Raw genomic sequence first — 22,128 nt, 5'->3', positions numbered from 1 at the left:
CTCCTATTTTCAGACGTTTTTTGGGGTGAGACCACCACCCTTTCTTCCTGCTAGTGTTTATCCGATCAGTCAAGATGCCCCCCCCCCCCCCCACACTTCTAGTTTCCTGGTGATGAATGACCATTGGCCGTCTCACTGACAGCTGGGCAGCTGATGCCACATAATTACAGTATCACCATTTAGGCAAAATTACCAAATTACTCCAATCCTCAAGAGGCCTGGAAGACTGACAGGCCAGCCAACAAAGGAAACACAAATATCTGAAAAGAGAGGTGCGTGGGGGACAACTTGGGCCTTTACAGACAAGCAGTGAAAATAGGTTTGTTCTTTTCCTTGAGAGTGCTCTCATTACAACCAATGAGGAGCCAGAGAGCCTGGAGAAGCAGAGGCACTTCTTCTCTCATAGATCAGGCAAAAAAACTAAAAAACACATCTGGCCTCTCCTTGATATCCGATCTTCCTTTTCATACTCAATTTATTTTATCATTAATTCATCTCGACATTTCGGAGATTATAATCGAAAACAGCTTAAAAATTCATCCTAACAGCAAGGTCTGACCATTATCTTTCACGCATCAGAGGTTTAAAAGAGTTCATTTTGCTCCTCTCTCCTTGATTTAATTTTGATTTGATTCGACTTGCAATTTTAATATTAAAGATGCATGATTATCTTTAAACATGGTGCGTCTACTTTTCCAACAAAGTACAACTTTTACATTTAAAACTATCACTACTTAATACCCTAATAACTGACAGACAGACTGAGTGAATGAGGTACCAGACAAAACAACCTGAACCGTCTGAGAAAGTCAGAGTTAGAGCCTGTCCACGGGAAATGGAGTGTGTGCATGAAGTGATGAAGTGACATTTATGATGTGAGTGCTAACAGTGAGCAGTGGAGAAGATGTTGACTTAGCACCGTGTCTGGTTGGAGCTGTGATGGCCACCAGGGTTGAGTTAAGCCCCACTAAATTATCTGCTGCAACAAAGGATGCCTTTCACTCTAGCCTTGAATCCAAAATGAGCAAAAGAAAACCACCTTGAAACAGTCACACTGCGTCTATTTCATCCATTATGTGGAGATAAAGTACAGTCTGTTCAGCCGCCTGCCGTGCTATCCATTTCATACGAGAAAGACAAGGCTGACATTGTTTACAATGCACTGTTATTGCATATGAATTTCATCAAATGTGTTATTTTTATATTTCAGGACCCTTTAAAAACTCAGTAAAATAAAAGAAATAAAACAAGGTGTTCTGATAGTTCCTAAAATAGTGAAGAAAGTATGAGAATAAAGAGGCTCAAATGACCTCCAGCTGAATGACTTTTAACTCTTTAATTACATTTCTATTGCTGCAGGACACATTCAATGCATTAACACTATGGAGTCCAAACGTGAAGCAGTACATTGAAGCATCTTGGTCAACGCTGCTTCTCAATAACACTAAATCTCATCTTGGAAAAAACCCCAAATGAACAAATGAGGTGTTGTCAGAAGGCCCTGTGAAAGTGTCCCTGTATGTGATGGGACAGACACTGCTTTGATAAACATGCTCCGCAGGATGATAATGGTCTCGGGGGTAATTTAATCAGAACGGGTTGTATGTCACTTGCTAATAGTGGGAACTTTGCTGTGATTTATCTGTGTTTGCTGAGTGGAGGGAGACGCAGCAGACGGCCTGGTCTCCCAGATTAAATAGGCCATGCGTGGGAAAGATTCCTCACGCTATCAGGGAGAGAAATGTATCACGGGATGATGATTAGTATTATTAGCACAGGTGCAGTTACAGTAAACACCATTGTGTCCTGAAAGAGAGCAGCAGATAAAGAAGGAGGTGAACTGAACTGGGGTGCGTCTCCCTAAGGTGTTTTGTCTAACTAAGGTCCTGTAAGATCCACTGAAGCTGGCTAGCAAGAATACAGTTTTTGGAAATCTAATGCTGAAACAAACATTTGAAGCCACTACCACAAGGAGTCTCAGGTTGTGTGGTGCATGTGTACAGCTGTCATGCTTATAAAATGAGTCCTACTCTGTCATCAAGATATTCAACTTTGTGGTCCGGTCGATTATCTACTTATCTTTTATTGTGGTAATAATTCATAGAGAGGAAACTCAGGGAGAGGAATAGAAAAAAGAAAAGAGACTTGTCCCACAGTTGTTCATTTAGTTGAAGAGTTATAGGTTAAAGAGTTATGATGTGATGATGATGTCTCAAGAATCACATCCTTGGAAATGTTAAACAGCCTGCTGCTTAATAAAATTATGACAAACCAGAAAAGTGTAATGACATAAAGCCTCAAGAGTCCTTAATACATCACTTGCCTCTGAGTGGATTTGCATGACCTTGATTGATTACACTGGTAACATTAATTTTAGCTTAGCAAGACCTGCAAATGTTGTAGTCAGAAGCGGAGGACTGCTTCAGCAACATCTCAAGAAAAGCAAGGCTTTAGTCTAAAACAAAGGCACAAATACATAATATATGTTGTAGTTTAGAAGGAGATAAGAATACAATCTAAATCTGTTTCTCATTTATAAGGGACAATAACAGAAGGAACAACTCAATATCAATCAATCTATAAATCAAGTCCCTCTGTCTATCTGGGTTTAGGGACCTCTCATTGGAACTGCATTGCTGCAAAACACAATGTTACAGATTCACAGTGTGTGCAAGGTTAAGCAGAGAGTCCTGATGTTATTAAAGGAAACACAGCCAATAGTAGTGACAGCGTATGGATTCACTGGATACAGGAGGCCAGCGGGCCTGTGTGGCAGCAGCAAGCAAAAAAAAAAAAAAACAGAACAAAAAATGGCAGAGCTGTGTGTTGTTCTACTGGAGCTGGAGTGCACATTGGAGAAGTGCGCAGAAGTGCCCGGTCATTGTAGAGACAGAGAGCCGGCTGAGTGTGCTCAGAACAGCCAGCATCCAGTTTTAGATTAGAGAGTAATCAAAGGTCTGCCGGCGTCTCGATGCTGCATGGATAAGGTTGTGTCTCCACACTATCACAGTGGGCTGGGCGGAGGCAATACTCCAGAGGCTGAAATATATAACCGTACAACTGATAAGTCAGAGAGAAAAAAACTTCCATATGAATCGCAATGAGCAGCATTTCTCTGGAGGGAGTTAGCAAAACAGCAGACCAAACTATTCCTCTGCTCAATGAGATTAGACAAAAAACGAACACAGTATTCATCGAGCACATGCTGTAGACTTTGTTGCATGCATGTCAAAGTAAAGCGGATTCTTCTGCATAAGTGTACGGTTGAAGCTCAAGAAACAATTTTCCCCGCATAATTAACAAAGACTAAAATAGAAAGAGGCAACTGTTGTGACAGCAAGATGATAAAAGAAAATGTTGGCCCTTCTTTCTTTTATCCAAACATGATTTATTATTTAAAGCATATACTTAGAGCTCAGAGAATAATGGGGAGGGGGAGAGAAGCAAAACAATAAACAGTAAAACGTTTTGAACTGTCAATCTAAAGTAGCCCGAGGGAGGAAGACAAAACTGGGTAAAAGATTTCAGATGAAACTGGAGAGCGAAAAACAGCCGTAGTCTATCGAAAAGTTCCTTTGGGACATTAACTTTCTCAAGCAGACCTCTAGTTTGAACTCCAAATATCGTCTCGGTCCACTGCGACAGGTAGGGCTGCAATGTGCAAGTGCAGATTAACCTGCGAGGTCTTTGCTAAACGTTATTAGTGCGGACCTGTGGACCAGCATTATAAGCAAAAGATGCAGTCACTGCAGATCACCATCAGGTTACAATAACACTTTGATCATGCTGACTGTTCACACTGTAGTAAAACGCCTCATTCTCTGTATGTGACACGGAGATCATTGCTGTTCAGTCACTTGTATTTTATTTATAGTCGAGAATTAATAAGATATTTTCATGAATTTCTGACACCAGTGCTTAAACCAGCATTTCGAGCAGCAGATTTAATCTGCATTTAATCTCTTCGTAAATGATTTGGTATTTAACGTTGCTTTTTGATTAGAAGATACAATAAGGACAAATTCAGTGTGTAAGATCAGAGCTGTGTTTAGTATCATCAACACTAAAGTTTCAAATCCACCAAATCTATGTTGATATTCAGGATGATTATGGAAAATACTTAAGATTCTACTTTCTACTTTTCACCATCCTTAGTGCCCACTTTCCCCGTCTGTGCACGTATTCACAGGTGACTTAATGATGTCTGTATCTGCAGAGGACAAGGATACAGGCACACGGAATAATGAGCAACATTACAAAGATGTCAGCTGCTGAAGTGGCCTCAAAACAACTGCAGGTGGAAAAGAGACAACAAGCAGCAACTGTTGCCATTCTGAATACCAAGAGGAGAACAATCCACAAAGTTTCTATTAATTTCAACCTTTCAAATGATCATATTTTGACAGCTGAAGTGGACCAAGCCTTCCTCTTTGCAGCCCAGTCCATAGTCCTTTACTATTTGATGTGATTTACACTCACAAACCAATAACTTTAGGCATAGCGCATACTTAAAATGAAATACTAACAATGAAACAATTATGCTGTGGTAGCATAGTCATAAATATGAGACTTAACTTGTTACACTTGACATCATATTTTAATTTGATCATTAATCTATGAACAGATGAGTAACTTGTCTAACATTAGGGCAAATAGACAATTTCCCTGTCATATTGATGCAACAGACCGCTGTTTTTTGGAGTCTTTCCGCTATGGTAGGTTGGTAATTACTGTCATTGATTAATAATCCTGGGCCAGCCCCGTAATAATCAGTCCCACATGTGCTTGGCCCTCTTAAAGGAGAGGCTCATTTGCCACTGGGGTTCACAGTCTAAACTGCTTAGTGGGATGTAATGGAGAGCAATTTTCTTGTCTTGCGAAGAAAGAAAAAAAAAAAAAGCGAGATGAGGTGGGGAAGCCCGGTCATTTTCCATTGCCTCAGCAAATCAAATCTCCAAACAAGGACAACTCTGATTTCAGATCAACTGCTCTTCTCCCTGCGGGCAATAAGTAGTTTCCCATAACACAAGGAAGCATTTTATTGCTTTAGAAGTTATTTGAGTATTATGTTTAAACTGCAATTTCTCAATTTCTTTCAAAAAATAACTAAATTGACCAGCGTAATCCTTTGTTGATTGAAATATAATACACCGTGGGTGATATCTTCAAATAGCGCTTAAGACTCCATAATTACTGTGCGATCAACATAAATTGCTTAATTCATGGTGCAATGGATCACTTATTCCCATGCATTGTTGGCGAAGCCATGATATGACTGCTGGGGGTTCAGCACGAAGCCAAGCCCAAATCCCTAAAAATGTAATTAAAAGCAAAGTGATTTACAGTTTGTTCTGCATTATTCAGGGTTTAGATTTCCTTATTTCCAATTATATGCAGTGGGCTGGATTTCAGAGAAGCAGCCCCCAAAGAAGAATGCAATCCTCTCGTGAGATGTGTGTGTTTATAGAAAGTTGTGAAAAGCAGCCTAATTTTCAGGCAAAACTGGGAAGAGAACGCCCAAATTGGAAATACCGGGCATTGCCAAGATGTACACGGTAAACGGTCCATCTGTCTGTGCTCTTCACACTCTTGGAGGAGTAGACGTGCCACCGTCTGCAGAAATGCGTCAGCAGAAGCAATTTTGCTTGCGATGAGAGTGTGAGTCCACATGTGTACACGAAGGCCTGCAGAGATAACATTTCTTGGACAAGACTTAATTGGTCCACATGTGCTATTTCTGACTTTGGTGTCACTTCAACAATTTAAAAGTCTCAGCATTAGACATCTGACAGCCTACAAAAATCAAGCTATGAAAGCGCTGACAGGCCAAACACCCACTATGACCATAACAACATTCATCTATTTTGACAGACAAGACAATGAGGAGTGAAAACCAATCGGGCTGATTTGTCTATTTTCTGTTTATGAGTAGACTGTAGCTTTTTAATAGCTTACAAATGACACTGTGTTTGTGTCGTTTCAATAGCCACCTCTGTCAATCATCCTGATGATCCATCTACTCTCAGTACTCTCAAGGGGCTGAAATGAGTCATTTGATGATACAAATATTACAATAATTGAATGTAGATTTGAATCATTTTATGCATTTAGCTTTAGCCATAGCAGCGGGTGATTAACATGGAATTAACTTTCAATTAAACTACTACACATTGTCATTTCAATGCAGTATTTATCCTTTCTTGCTACGCCTACATGTAAGAATCCATGAATTTAGGGAAATTCGTAAATGTGAAAACACGTCGACACGTTTGTTTTGTGGTGAGGGGGTGGACAGACTATTATTTGAGATTTCATAAACCGAATAGGTTGTTTGCAGTCACGGCAGTGTGATAATGGGTGTGTAGGTGGAACAAATAAGTCAGAAACGGAAATGAATGGAAGAAGAACAAAACCCAAACTGTGGACAGACATTGGGAACGAGTGAGATCTCTCGTCAGAGCTGAGTGCTCACAAAGAAAAGTCAAGCCGTTGTCAGTTTCCAAAAGCAGACAAAGAGAGAGACAACGCTGATGATGACAGTGATCAGAGTTGGAAGATAAGAAGACGATACAGGCTGGGAGTAAAGATAGCTCTAATATGAAATAACATCACGTTCAGAAGACAACTGATTGTTCCCGGTAAAGAACTACACAATCTATAACGATTTGTCAGCACAGAGAAGGCATTTGGCCCGGAGATAATTACACTAACAGTACCCAGTGGCAGTGTGATTGCTCCCAGGTGACATTGCAGGTTATTAAATTGTCATGGTGCACCCTGTTTTGGCGCTGCAGACGCTTGAACTGAATGCCCACAAGACTGACTCACAGTTTATCTGCTCCATTTGTTTGACATCTTTACGACATACCGTATTAACACAGCCTAATTTCATCTGGGCCTCAATGTCTTCTCTTGGCTGTCTCATGGAAATCCTTCGGGGTTAGGTTAGGACTGCTGGGACGTTTGTCTCGACCGAATTACACCCAGCGACACTTCTTCCATCCTATCGTGTTTTCCATTTCAAGTTGGCCAGGTTAGGAGCTCATGACGAACTTTTAAAGTCGTGACGCACGTCATACTGACAATTATCAAAAGAAATGAGCTCAGAAGTGTTTATTATGAAAGTAGTTCAATTCTGAGAGGTGCATATATAGACTCGATTACAACGTTACATAAATGATAGAGAAATAAACTAAATCAGTTATGGCGTGACAGTAAGAGTTATGTGATCCGTTAACAGAATAAATCAGGGATGAAAAATCAATCAAATTAAGAAACTAATAGGTCTCTTAATGTCTCTGTTTGTGTGCAGATGACACTCCCATCCAGCCATACAGCAAGCACCAATCATATTAACTATCCTCCAAATAACAAGCCCCCCTATTTAATACAAATTAGTTTTCAAAACTAATAAATTATGATTTAAATGTTTGTATTTTGGACACTAACAGCATCCCAATCCCCCATTTTGGAGTGGACGCTAATGACCCCGGTCATTATGTGCAGGTATGCAAGTGTGCATGTGTGTGTGTGTGTGTGTGTGTTTGTGCAGTTACATTTGCAATACTCAATTCAAAATATGATGCATGTGCACACATGAATCGCAAAATCCTCTGTAAAATCAAATGCTAGTGCAGTCCACCAGCTGGTTCAGGAGCCTTGGGTTTGAATAAATGAGGCAGTTTTATAAAAAAAAAAAACAATATAGATTAATGCTGGGTTGTACAATGTTTCAGTGCTCTAATGTCTACCACTAAATCTTAATGCTCACTAACTGCCAGGCGATGCAGCCCTCAATGGCAGCAGCTTTGATTAGAGAACACTCCTGCAAGGCACCGGCGCACACAACAAACAAAGAAAAAAATACAACATATTAATTAACTGATACTCACATTTTGCAGGGACATCATAGCCGCAGGTGATCTTGGCCTTGCCGGTTTCACAGCCATTCAGTGAGTGGCACTCATCATACAGACAAGACCCCGCAGCTTTGTGTATGCAGCCATCCACTGAAACACAAACAGACATACAAAGAGAGGTTAGGCCTGTGAGGAGAAACAAAAGCAGGCGCACAACAGGTCTCAAGCTAACTGGGCTAATTTGCAGTTTGTGTGCTTAATCATGTCAAAACACACGAGCGTTTACAGGAACAGCAACATGGTGAAAATGATGTTCATGAATCCTGAATCTCTGCGTTAGCTCTGTATCTTCTCTCTGTAGGGACGCTGGGTCTGCTATAGTGAGCTGCCCCTGTTGCTGGTAAATATTGACGAGCTCGGGAATGAAATTAGCTGGGCTCGGATCTAATAACGCCTCCACACGCACGGTGAAAATGAGACTGTTCTTCCTGTAATCCTTCTCCACTGTCAACAGTGATATACAGTCAGATCATTAACCGTGTTCTTCTGCCCTGGGATAGGAATCTTATATCTGTCCTGTTCTCCGTGGCGAGCGTGTTCTGATGTCGCTCTGTGTTCTGATTCTGTCGCGCTCCCCGTTGATGTGTGTGTCCTGGTTCCAAGGAGACCCTGGGTCCCCCGCCCCCCTGCGGTTTTAATTTTACCGGGTTAAGGCCGCGATAACACTTGATTGATGGCACGTCTTACACAAGGAGGCAGATAGATAGAAATCCACATTATCCGTCTCTGAAAGCCTGACATCCCTCCAAGAGCATGTTATCAATCACACTGAAACATCATAAAATCCTCCTCAAGTTGTCCTGTAGAAATCCTCACAATCCATTAGAGGGTAACAGAGGCAGGAGGAGGAACAGTAGCAGTTGGAAAAACAGATGTGTCTTTTCTTAAATTTCTCTTTGAACAGCGTTGGCCGATGGAGGGAACACGTCTCTGGCTTTATCCATCAAAGCATAAACGGTTGAGGGTTAAGATCGCCTGCGGGGATAACCACTGTTTACATATTCTGAGCTGATGAAGAAAAAAGAACCGAGGGACAGATAACAGAAAAAAAAAAGAAATCTGAATTCATATTCCCGATGAAAGAAAAATGTGACGCTAATCACCATCTTCATCTCTAATGTAATAATTATTCACGTACAGCGCCAGGAAGAAGGAAAAGGATCAACATTAGTTTTACACTATCTTCAAAAATGTACTTTGCTTCACATCGTCAACACAGACAAAAGGTCTTCTGATGAGGGATGGTCCTTTTCTGAGCTCCTTTCAATTTCTCAGGGATGAGTCAACGACAGCAGCTGGGCGGAAGACTTTCCAGCTCTATCAATCATCTTTAATGGACTGAGGGACAGGCAGCTGACAGAGACGAATCCTGATGGCTTTTCCGAAAAAAGTAACACGAGTGTGACAATGATGTGGATATGAGGAGGTATCGCTCTGGTGACAACGAAAGCTGCTTAACACAGCGCAGAGCAGATGTAGCGCTGGCTGTGGGCTTGGCATTTTTAGAATATTCACTGTGCAAAACAAGATTGTCCACGATCATCAGCCACACTTATTTGCATCATAATTGCTTCTTAACATCTCGCCAGCATGAATTGCTAAATGGCTGAGCTGAAAGCTCCGGGACTGTACGCGTGCTTCTCAATTATAGACGCATACATGCTCCTGCCATATCAGAGAACGTTGCCTTGTTGGCCTTGTGTTTGGTTCTCTAAATGAGTTCACCTGATGCTGCATCTGCATCACCAGTCAGTATTTGATAATGTCTCCATTGCTCCTGACAGGCTTCATATTAAGTGTTGAATTGATCAAGGCCTCAGTGTTATTCAAGTTTTATCATCCTTCACATGGAGTTCTAATATGGTTGAAATGTTTTAATTAAAATCTTTAATACTTCATTAATACTTCCTTTTCTTGCTGTCGTCTTTTAGTCTTTGCATATATATATATCCTCTAAATACAGTTGTGCAATGCAATATGGAACATAAAACAAGAGTCCCAAGGCACTAACAGAAAGTTCACATGAGGGCTATTGTGAAGGCGATCGTGTTCTGTGAGTTGTAGTTTTTAGCGTTGCACAACTTGCATTTCTTCTATGATATTTTGGCCATGAAACGGATACAAACATGGATGGAAATTAATAAAAAAAAGGGACATTGAAGGTTGCACATCATGTGAGGAAAACTTTCACTATGAAGAGCTAATTGCTCAGAGATCCTCAGTTATCTTATTGGCTGATCTTGACGACTCGTTTGGATATCCATGTCCGCACGACAAAGTACTGCTAATTAAACGTGATGTCTTTAGGTTTTGGTTGTTTAGAGGTAGGCACAGAGCCAAACTGATATATTTTATGGCCAATTCATACTTTCCTTCTTCTTCATACTTCTTCAACAGTTTGTACAAAGGTTAGCCGGCTACAACGGTTGCAAGAGCTAGGGTACACAAAAGAATGGCGTCCACTCCGACCATCCTGCTGCACGTTGATTTCAATGTCTGTTCTACTCTCATTCTATTTCTATAAAACATGAGCTCGCACATTCTTCTCAGGCAATCATTCAGGTGCCCTAAAGCAAGAATATATATCAAAAATAAATGTTCTGCACTATATTGGTCAAGACATAAAAAGCGAGAAATACAAGAAATATTTGTTTGTATGTATTTATTATAATGAAAAGTAATGGCTGTTCTTTTGGAAAACACATTGGTAGAACCTGAAATCAGTCAAGAGACAGTTCGAGAGCTGGAAGATATGATTTTGTTCATGGTCAAGAAGTTCAGCCAAGATAGGAAAATGTAATAATGCCCTCCTCCAGTTTGCAGTGTTCCCTCAGGAGTCCATTCTCCCCAGACACTTCCTCTCATCACTACCAGGCATGGCTGATCTCTTGCCTATGAGCACCTCGGGAACCCAGCCAGCAACAGCATACGGGGGCTTCTGTGTTTCATCTCAGTAGCTGAAGAGTAAGATTGTAGATAATACTTTCAGCTTCCATTCCGCGGCTCCTCCTGCTCATGGTTGCACAAGCTACAGTGAGCATGAAACTCTTTTACTGATGCCGCTGAGTGCGTCACTGTGCATCTAGTGTCAGCGAGTCCCTACATGCCTGGAAATCTGCTCACAGTGCCGGTAAATAGAGAACAAGATGCTGACCTGATCTGGGTCATTGCCAGAGTCTTGGATGCTGCTATAGATCTGATTTACCTGCTTCACGGAATGGGTGGAGTGCCACAGATGCATAGCGGGTAATATGCGTGTTTGAGAAAGATATATTTAGAGGGGTCATAGAGGCAGAGAGAGGTTTCAAAATGTACTTTATAATTTCAAATTCAATTGCACAGTGGGGTTGAGAGGCAATCAAAACCTGATTGTGAATACAGCTTTCCATGTCCATTATTGAGGCAACCAAACCTGAGATAAGTGGAGATATGACCCACATGCAATTTGGCCATCAATTTATGTTCTCATTTCAGTGGAATTTCAGCATTATTCCCTGAAGATTTCCACATTATGGATGCTTGCAACATTACAAAGGCAGCCTCAGATTCTCATTAAGTAAGACTGGCTTTTACATTCACCTCTGAAAGGAGGACGAGTCAGCTCACTCTCCTGTCTCCTCACAAAGAAACACCAAGGATCGGACGGACACTAAACAATTCTGTATTTTGCACATTGTCTGCAAATTCTGGTTATCTGCTGGTTTCATTTGCAGGTAAAACCTTTTTCAACTGAAATTTTACTGCAACACCTGACAGTAAGTAACTTCAACGTATCGTGTTATCATTCATGTGTCACGTTCATATTCAATAGTCCTCAACCACTCAATACAACGCCATTGTGTCTGCGTCTCTATTCCATTACACTTAGACGCAATAACCGCATTCAACTGCTCAAAGAGGTAAGTGCTCCCATCCTGATGATGCACCTGCATCACAGCATTGAAAGGTGATCAAAGCGACCTCTCTCTCATCTCGCAGCTTTTCAGTCTGAGTCACATGGATGTGATGCACAACCAGCGGTGCCCAGTGCTATACTCAAACTCCTGTAAAGACTTCTTTAAGGAGGACATTTCATTTAACAGGCTTAATACTCAGACGGCAGCATCTGCTTCTGTCCACCCCACTCCTGGGCTTCCTCGGCCCCCGTTGAAAAATACAACAGTTAATACCTCATCTATCTCTCTCCTCGCAGCCTGCCACGGCTTCAGGCTGGGCCTATGTGGGACAAAACATGTATTCATCTTCTCTGAGTGCCTTGCTCAGAGAAAGCTTCCCCGAGCAGCCACTCCACCAAGTCCGCACGGCTAATGAAGATAACTTTTCGCGGCGGCTGGACGGCATCCCTCTGAACTCGTAATGGGAACAAGGAGAGCAAGAGACGAAGGGAGGGCCATATTGAGAGAGACAAAAGGAGACGAGTGTGTGTGCATGTCAGAGTGTGTGTCAGTGTAGAGCGGTTTGAATTAGTTACTCAGCTGTAACCTTCGCTCCCGCCATTGTTGGAGACACCTCTGCCTCGTCCTCTCCAGGCTCCGTTCCCACATGCATTAAGGGACTCAGCAAAGCTCTGCTTACTCTCCCGGGGCTTCTCCCAGGCAGCCCGAAAAACCAAAGGCTTTCAATCGCTCCCTCAGACACAATGAATACCTGCTCTGCTCTCATTACAATACCCTGCTTTTCAGAAATAGTGTCAGCTGCAATTTTCTCTCCTAATTATTTTCCGCTCCTCTGAGGGCTGGGTTCAGGACTGGAGCCAGTGGAGGCGGCACTGGCTGAGCTGGAGGGAGTGTGTGTGTGTGTGGGGGGCTGGATTCTACCTGGCAAGACATGGAGAAGTGTGAATATCTGTCCACAATCTAACAGAGGGGAATGTACGTCCATTACCTGCTGATCCACTGAGATCTCCCACACGCCAACACTAAAACTGTGATCAATGCTCTCTCACACCGGCAGATGCAGTTTCCGCACAAAACCAAACACACACCTGAAACTATAACTCCCTCTCACCAATTCTTTTTTTTTTTTTGTAGTATCCATGGTAACAACACATTTCCTCTGCAGGAGCCGTACACTGATCAGAGCCCTTCCACACGTCCACCTCTGTGATTTACGACACCATTTTCTACTCAACTAATTTTACAGGAGGAGATAATGACATGGATTAGTTGCTAATCAAGTGCCAATCAGAGATCTGGCTGAACTAAATGTCAGGAAGAAAATGCTCAAGCCGTTGTGGTAACTCCCTTGTGATACTGGCTTATGTGTCCTAATCGCAGCAATTTTGGATGCAACAGGCTCCATAGCCCGCTCTCTACTGTAACCAAGTTCCCAGGGAAGGGATGCTAATCTCCATTTTACCTATAATACCCAGGTAAACAGGGGATTTGGGCTAATAGAATGCCAGGCAGACAATCAACAGATGTTACTCTCCAAAGTGACATAAAATACCCGAGGCTTGCATGGCTCACAAGTCCCCTGGCACCGCGGTGTAAGCAGGAACGAGCATAAATGACATAACAATCACAGGTTTCACCACAACGCAGTGGAAACCCTGTTGTTATTATTGCTACAGTTCAGCCCGAGTTGACGAATACGTCAGTAAAGATTTGAGGCGCTTTCTCTAAAATGGCATTAAGGTAGAGGGCTGCACATTGAGCCTCGGCTTTGAGAGCATGCTGCGGGGTCGCATCAGTCACAGAAAGGTCTGAGGCTTATTAAGATATCTGGATGTGCAGCTGAAGGTTTGATAGTTTGAATACACAGAGCAGCTCCAAGCAATCTTAGAGGAATGAAGGAGAAACCTTTGCTGAGGTGTCCTCAAGCAAGTCACTTCATCTTTAGTTGCTCTAGCAGCTAAAACAACACTTTGTTCACTGAACTGTTGAGAAACAGTTCGCTTTGTTAGATAATGCGTGGACATAACATAACAATTCATGGCTTTGATTCCATGACATACCCTTGCTCTTTCTCCACTGTTCCTTTTATTATCTTTTATACTATGGCAGACATAGATTAGCCGGGATACGCTGTAATTATTGCTTTGTGGGGTAGTCAGAATTTAATGCAGTGTAACACAAGAGATATGCTGTTAGTTTTTAATAATTACACATTTAAATTGTGCTAAACGTTCCATCCAGTTAACCTTTCTACTTTGCATTTTATGCTATGTGTAGATCTGTTGATCATGCCGACATTAAGCCAGCTAGCTTTAAGCCGACTGTAGTCAGATTTAGTGAAGGCAAGTTATTTTACCATTCAGGACAATGGACAGTGAAGTGAAATACTAACTGGTAACTGGTATACGGCTGGTAACCAACCAGTAAAACTAACCCTCAGCATAATTATATTGTCTTATTTTGCACTTGCTCCTCCAACTATGTATGGGCTCAGTGCTGCTTGATATACAGCTCTCGTGTTCCTGATTTGTGCATGTCATAAAATGGTTTCTGATTTTAATCTGGACAGCACTTGAAAAGTGCTTTATGAATTCAACTATCATCAGTACTACACGGATTTGCTACTTATCTCCACGAAAGAATAAGCATTAAAACAACAACCAAACGTTACAAGATCTCTCTATGGTCTAATGTGTCACTGTCAGTAAACTACACCACATGCAGCCGTCCTTTGCACACCACCGTAGTACGACGGGGGGTCCAGCCTAGACAGCTGACAGCGAGGCCCGAGGCATACAAGGCTGCTCCAAGCCCCCAGGAAGTCAAATGTGCGCTTTGAGGTAAATCTGACATAGTGGCAGAATAGTGGAATTACAACTTCCGCGTCCGTCACGAGATGCCACTGGGCCCAAAAAGACTTTTCCCCCATAGACGTACATAAGGTAAGTCAACTTCCTAGTAATAACACATGGATAGCCCTTATTTAAATCATTAGGTCCTAAAAGTTTTTAAATGCACTAATAGCCGAACCCAGACTTATTTTCCTTCCTTTCCTTGCCTTGCCTGTCCTGCGGGTGTCGCTATTAAAGCAATTTAATCAGAGTGATCTTTCTCTTTTCTCTAAAAATAAGAGGAAAAGCAGTTACTCCTCTGCCTCTATGGACCAGCCTCCCCTGGTATGCATACTACTTAAAACTGCAGTTAAAAACTAGAGTTGGATTTGTGGCACGGGGGCTGACGTTAGACATGCTAGGTGCAAACACTCTTTATGCGGTTGTTCCCAGGGCCGTAAAGGAATGCCAGGTTAGGTTACCCCAGCTCATGTGACACTGTCGTTGGAAACCTGCAGTCTGACAGCTGTGGACAACTCGGTGCCAAACCCCAACCGTGTTGAACTCCCTTGGACAATAGTGCCGGCCCCGGCCCTCACATTTAGTGTTGTTTTAACTGCTCCGTCTTGTTGTTGCAGCATTCCCCGTCTGAACAACCTGAAGTACACAGTCTGCATTCTTTACATCACGTGGGTACTGATTTTTCTGCTCTGGAGTCTCCTATACTGCAGATATCTAATAAAATGCTTAATTTATTTCCTAGTGTAACTAATAAACTCGACCCTGTTTTCAATCCTAAACCCACCCCTAAAATGAGCCCACACATTGACTATTTACTGGCACGAGTTTCACTTTAAACTCCACAGATGTCCTATCAAATTGTGCTAAGTTGATAGGACATGGAGTGTCAACAAAGACTTATCCAAATGAGGTGTGACAAGCTGCCCTGCGTGGTTTCCAGGTCTCTTTATTACTTTGCATGCCGTAGCTATAATGGTTCGTATTTCCTCACAGCACGAGGAATGGACGTGCATGTGGTCTGTGTTAAGCTGTATTGTTCTTGTGGTGTATTGACTGGATCAGTACCTGTGGACTTAAGGGCGCCGGCATATCATCAAGGTACCACAGTAAGCAACGTCTTTCAAGATAACATTGCTGTCATATGGAAACACAGTCGAGATAGTCCCCACATCGATCACAGCCGTTCATTGAATGGTATCCCACCCGATCCACATCCAACATCTGCGTCTTCTAATAATCCATCTAGGTCTAAAAAAACGTCTTTCATTTCTGTCTCTGTGTGTGTGTGTGTGTGTGTGTGTGTGTGTGTGTGTGTGTGTGTGTGTGTGTGTGTGTGTGTGGTGCCCTAATAATCACAGATAAACACAAACCTTCTCTTACTTCTCCCCCTGCTTCAATATCGCACTCATTTTTCACCTTTGACTCCTCATCCAGTCTCTTATTACGAACAAGCACTCCGTCAATGTTGCTATTATCGCCTCGTCACCCAGGTTAGGTTACCTTTGGCACCCCGGCTTTACCATTACCGCCACAGGAAAGAGAGGGAGTGAAGGAAAGTGTCAGTAGACGGCAAGGCACGAGAGACTCTCAGATCTCTCTCTTCCAGCAAAACCAATCCAAAAAGCAATGTGTGTGTGTGTGTGTGTGTGTGTGTGTGTGGGCACATTTTATATTTACTTGCAGAGTTTAACTTATTAACGCTCCTGTAAATGCGACTTCACTCCACAATGTATATAAAAAAATAAACATTTCTCACAATTACGACATGTCTTTCATGTCGTAATTGTCTATGAGTTAAATTGTTTGTGAAATTGAACACATTTCCATCGGTTCTTTGGGTTCCTGGAAGGAATCAAAGCCTTTCTGTACAACTTGAAACATTATTACCAAAACAAACATGGCATGTGGTTAATTCCTCCCTGTAAGGGGGTCTGACATCAAAGAGCTCTCATAGCGGGGGCTTAAAAGAGCCATACATCTCTTGTAAAAGAGGTAGTCAACATGTAACCCACAACCACCAGGAAGCATCTCCTATCAACTAGTGTGCCACCTATCTCAGTGGGCGGGGAGCAAACCGGCTGCCAGAGAAGATAACAAATGAAATATGCTGTTTCCTAATTATAAAAGTATGATCCCGCTGCTGACCAGTGAGGGCTCCCCGGTTGGACTACATCAAGAGTCAGAACCAGGTGTGAATTATTGATTTGATACATCATGCTTTGACTTAACATTACTGGAGACCTACCACTGCCATCACTCCTGCCTCGTGGAGACGTTGATGTTTGGAGTGTGAATTAGCAGGATATGTTAATGAAGCTGTATTAGTCTGACACATTTCTTTGTTACTGAACATAACGGCCGGCTCTATTTGGAATCAATAGATAACACACACACACACACACACACTTTCATCCGGACATAATTAAATGTCGACTCCTGAAGAAATTGCCCTCTTTGAGAAGTTAGGGCTAATAAGGGACACACTAATGTTGAGAAAACATGGCGAGAAAACACAACCCCCAGAGCGAACCTGGCCAATTTCATCATAAATTACTTCCCCTGCACAAAGTTCATCTTTGAGTCGCCCAAGAGGGCCTGCTGCATGATGGTAAAAGATGACGTTTCTAAGAACAAACCGGCTCGAGGTAAAAATCTGGAACAGAAGCACTTTGTTCCGTGCATACACGGCCCTAAGAAGCAACACCAGCAGACAGGACTAGACAAATGTATGTAATTATTGAGCAATCTGAATAGCACGCTTTAAGGCTAGCGAGGAGAGAAAGCATGCATGGCTGCTGCTGCTGCTGCTGCTTCAGACCCTCGGATCTTCAGGCCAAACTCTCTGGCAAGTCTGTAATTGCAGAAATGAAGAAAGATGGAGCCGTTCAATGAAAGGCCACTGCTTTGGATTAAAATGCATGGACAGCCGTTGCTATTATACATGGTTCTTTGGGTTTGCTGGTGCAAGGCGCTTCTTCAGCAAAGCCTACAGCCTTGTACAATACATTAACATTTGCAGAGAAGCACACGGAGCATGTGAAACCCACAGAGAGCTATGGAATTAAAAGGTCATTCAAGGTTGTTGTTTTTTATTTCTTGATCCTTATTTCATCTGTGAAAATAGAGGCTGTGGATGTTTGAATTCCTGCAGAAAATAAAAGGACTATGACAGTGTGATAGGCTACAGGACTGGGAGCATCAAGGTTGATATCAGGAACTGAGGTCCAAGACATTCTTTGTGATATTTCCATTACTGTTAAACTAGGAGCGAGAAACATTTGGGCAACCGTAAAACCAAGCAGCATTTTCTTGCTATCTGCTCTTGAGTTGTTGGCACTACAGTACAGAGTAGCCTACAGCGGTAATATCCAAGCTTATACTCTCTTCACTGCTGTCTACCAACAGCTTGCTCCCTTATCATAAACCTGTGTGTAATACTGTATGCAATGTCTAGCATATGGAAATCTGACACAACGTTGGGTAGAACAATCCAAAACTAGCATCCATGATACAGTACAAACCGATAGCACAGCAGCACATGCTGAACATATGGTGAGCAGTGGAGCATTTGTGTTATACACTAGTTATCCTTATTTGCTTTATTTGTGTTTGCATCCAGTTTTCCTTCAATGTATCCTTCTACTTCTTGCTGCTGCTTCAGCCCCAATTTTCCAAAAAAATAATCTACTGCCGCTGCGCCTCTGAACAATAGGTCAGTTGGCTGCCGTTATTGGATTTCTAAATTGATGAGACTATATTGTAACAAGACACAGCAAAGTCTGGCCGATGCACCCGTCTGTGATAAGAGCTAATGCCACAGCTATCGTACTTGGAGAGGAGTGCCATTTGGTATCTCGTTTCTGCAAAGCTATATAACTCAGCAATATCAATGTTATACTTAAGATAGAAGAAAGACAGCTTCATTATGATAGAATGTATATTAAAAGAAACAGAATTGCTTTTTGTCCCATTATGCAGCAGACAATTTATCTTTTCATTTATAACAAATGTTGAAAAATACTAAATAAGACATGCAGTGTGTTCATCAATGGCAGTTAAACCAGAATATGCAAGATACACTTAAAACTACGGGGTTCTCTGCGCGTTTAATGTCGCTCCACTAAATACGTTTTATCTGTGCAGCCAGTGGGGAAAGGAGCTGGATTAGAACAGACACAAAAGTTAAGTTAAATGAATGTTTTTCCATCATAAGCATCACTGTGATGTCTGCCTGAAAAAGGAAGAATCCAGAAAGAATTAAGGTTTAGCCTCAAAATCAATACAATGATAGGCAAGTGTTTTTCTTTTCTTTCAAAAGAGATTACCAGAGAGTTCTCCGAGATCATTATCCCTGTTCCGTCACGGTGAAACTGTAAACAAGATGATTAAGAATTGAATAAAATCAGTGAGAACTGCTGGTGGGCACAACATGATTATTTGTCTTTTATAAAATATATTTTAGGGTCAGTGGAGTTTATGATCTCTACAGATCAATATGTCGACTTCAGGAGTATAAAAGTCGACTGTGTTAAAGTTATAAATCAAAGTTCTCAAGTGTTACCCAACAATTATACTGACTGCTTTTGTACAAAAAACAAATATATAATTATGGAGTTTCCCTTAACTGCAACCTATAATTCAGGGTGATCAAAACACTTGTCGAAAAAGCCACAGTGTGCCGCGCTGCTAAAGAAACCATTACCCTTCTGTAACTCAACGAAAGCAAACAAAAAGAAACAGGCCACAGGGGCCAAAGCTGGCTGTAGCCTGCGTGGAATCCTCTCCAGTGATTTATCTGACGGGGCCCTGACCACTTTCTTGCAGAATCCCAAAGTGTGCTATCTACTAATTGAGCCTGTGTCAGCGCGGGGGAGATTAAGCGTCCGCAGCTGCCCTCCGAAACGTCTTCCCCAGGCCCAGCTGTGAGACACAAATCAAAGGCCCCGGCACAGAGACCGACCGGCACAAAACAGAGCCCACCTCCGTTCAAACCCAAAGCTCAGCACTAATGTCCTGCCATGATTGATTGTTTGGCAAATATCTCCGGTATAATGTCCGATCGTGACGGTGAACCAAATCGGATACATTGTTGACACTGAACTGATGATTCAGATCAATTCTAATGAGTTAAGTGATGTAAGAGATATATTTGCAACAACCACGGCTGCAGTAGTGCGGCTCTGCTCCCCTATGGGTCGAACAGTGCATCAACACCTGGCACACTATTCATAGACTTGACTTAATAACATGCCCATGATTTGCCTCTTGACTCAAGTGATCTTGCTGGGCTTTTCTCCCCAGGCTCCGTTGCAGTAAAAAAAAGCCTGTAGTAGACCTCTGGGCTCTCTGAGCTCCCCACGTCCTCAGTGAAAGGCCCGTCGTCCTCCCACTGCCTCCACTTGTAAAAGCCCTGTGTGGTCTCAGTGCTTAGTGGCCGTGGCCCGGCTCCACCGTGTGAGGCTCCTTGCTGCAGAGCCAAGGATTAACAGAAATGGGTCTTTTATAATTATGCCGCCATGATTCCAGGCCTTTCCTGCTGGTCCTTTTAATTAAGTAGATAACTTTTCTCAGGGGAAGACCGGCTTTAACATACTTACCGGCGATTTCAAAAGCGGCAAAGATCTTGTTAATCAAAATTATTATTTTGTTATGAATTAAAACTTAAAAATCACATTGGTGGGCACGCCAGCGCCGCATGTGAGAGGAACAAACATTCATTGGTGGGGGTATGATAATGTAACCGTTGAAGCGTTTTCTCTGTCTCCACCCCCCCACCCCACCCACCTCAGTGATGACTGGAAGAGCTGCCCCATCTCTTATGGATGGAGGAGAGTCTTGGAGGGTAATAGGGTCTTCTGTCACTCACACCTTTTGTGACAGGTCTAATAACAAGAGAGATGCCTGATCACTGAAGGGACCGATCCCTGCCATCCGGTGGGCAGTCACGCTCCCATGCAGCACCCACCTTTCTCTGGGGAGGTGTTGACAATTCAAATGGAACGCTATAATGGCCTCCACAGTGACAGCATTCAGATAGCTGCTTGTTCACAGCTTGCTTTACTGCCCATTCATTTTAACCCCCCCTCCCCCCACACACACTAATGCAACCTAATGTTTTTATGGCGTACAGAAGAAAGAACAGAAACAGCAGTGGAGAGACAAAAGATATTCTCCTCACCAAACATTTTGTAAAAGATATATAGCATGAGTTGACAGATCTTGCACCCAGCTTGAGTACAAATACCATCAATCTAGAGAAAGGCTAAAATAATAAAATACATGTGTCAAAATGTTACGCTTTTGGGATTACACATGAGTTATTGCTGCGTTTAAACATCCCCCACTTTACTGAAAAAGTACCAACATATAGTTCCCCACTTTGTGTGTCACAAACCGGCAGAGGCAGATATCAGTTATTGAGGCTATGATGGAAGCCATTGACCTTCCAGAGATGATATGTGGACTTACAATGCAGTGCACTGTCACCTGTGAGAATATTAGTTATCATTCTGACGTTGAATCTCTCAGGTCAGCATATATGTCAGCTAAGCGCTGGAGCAGCAGTGATGGATTTTAGAAGAATAGCGGGCTACATTCTTTGTTTTGGAGCTTATCTGATGATTTCCTTACTGCCTCTTGAGCAGGTTATGATCCATTTTTCATGTCTTACACCAAGACAGGATATATTAAATCCATTTATGGTATAATTGCTAATTCCATTAAAGAAGAGATTAAGATATTATTAAAATCAGATTAATTCTCATATCAAGGCTGACTGTACTTCAGAAATAAGACACACAGGAGATGGAAGAAAGGGAAAGAGAGAATGCAGATGAGCGGCTATACCTCCGTGAGTATTGAAGCGTTCTTACACAGCATGTCTTTTCTTCTACAGTAAACTACATCATTATAAAATCCATATGTAAGTTTTGGTTAGTGTGACTGCCTATGTATTTACTTAATGTATGTCTGATGGGTAAAAGATGGGTTTTTTAATCTACATTTGGCATTGAAATTAATTCCTTATTCAATGCTCACAACCATCGCTACGCATTACCATCGGATATGTTGCCTTTGCTGCTGTGGCAATGTGACCTGATGCCAAAAGTGGGCTTCGTCATGCTTAACTAAAACTCAGGCAAGTAGGTGGTGAAGAGGAACTTACTTGATTTGAAAACAAGAGAAAAAAATGAGTTCCATGTTCCACTGTAGGGAACATGGAACTCACAATAACACAATAAGAGCCTGTGGGAGAAAATGGTGCAGGATTCCATCTGTAGACAGTAGCTGAGTGGATGGCAAACTTTATAATGAGTCATGGTATCTGTTGCATGAGATTTTCTGCAAAAAGACAAACACACCGCACAAGGCTGGATTTACACCTGGCAGAGATCCTAGAATGAAGCAAACCAGACAACCTCTGGAAGCGACCTGGTAGACTCAATCATTTTCAGATCGCAC

General features: G+C 42.2%; 1 protein-coding gene across 3 annotated transcripts in view; it reads right to left on the bottom strand.

Moving 5' to 3' along the window:
• macrod2 (mono-ADP ribosylhydrolase 2) overlaps window positions 1-22,128 on the bottom strand; it is a 377,161-nt gene that overhangs the window by 212,716 nt on the left and 142,317 nt on the right. For all 3 annotated transcript variants that reach the window (XM_076077082.1, XM_076077083.1, XM_076077084.1), the window contains exon 5: window positions 7,893-8,009. In XM_076077082.1, coding sequence (XP_075933197.1) covers window positions 7,893-8,009 — 117 coding nt within the window. The remainder of the gene's footprint in view (window positions 1-7,892; window positions 8,010-22,128) is intronic.

Source organism: Anarhichas minor, unplaced genomic scaffold (genome assembly GCF_050575085.1).
Source record: "Anarhichas minor isolate MPS153535 unplaced genomic scaffold, ASM5057508v1 ptg000058l, whole genome shotgun sequence".
In the NCBI taxonomy this organism is placed as follows: domain Eukaryota; kingdom Metazoa; phylum Chordata; class Actinopteri; order Perciformes; family Anarhichadidae; genus Anarhichas; species Anarhichas minor.
The sequence above is the reverse complement of the archived record's forward strand: the minus strand, read 5'-3'. Positions and strand labels throughout refer to the sequence as shown.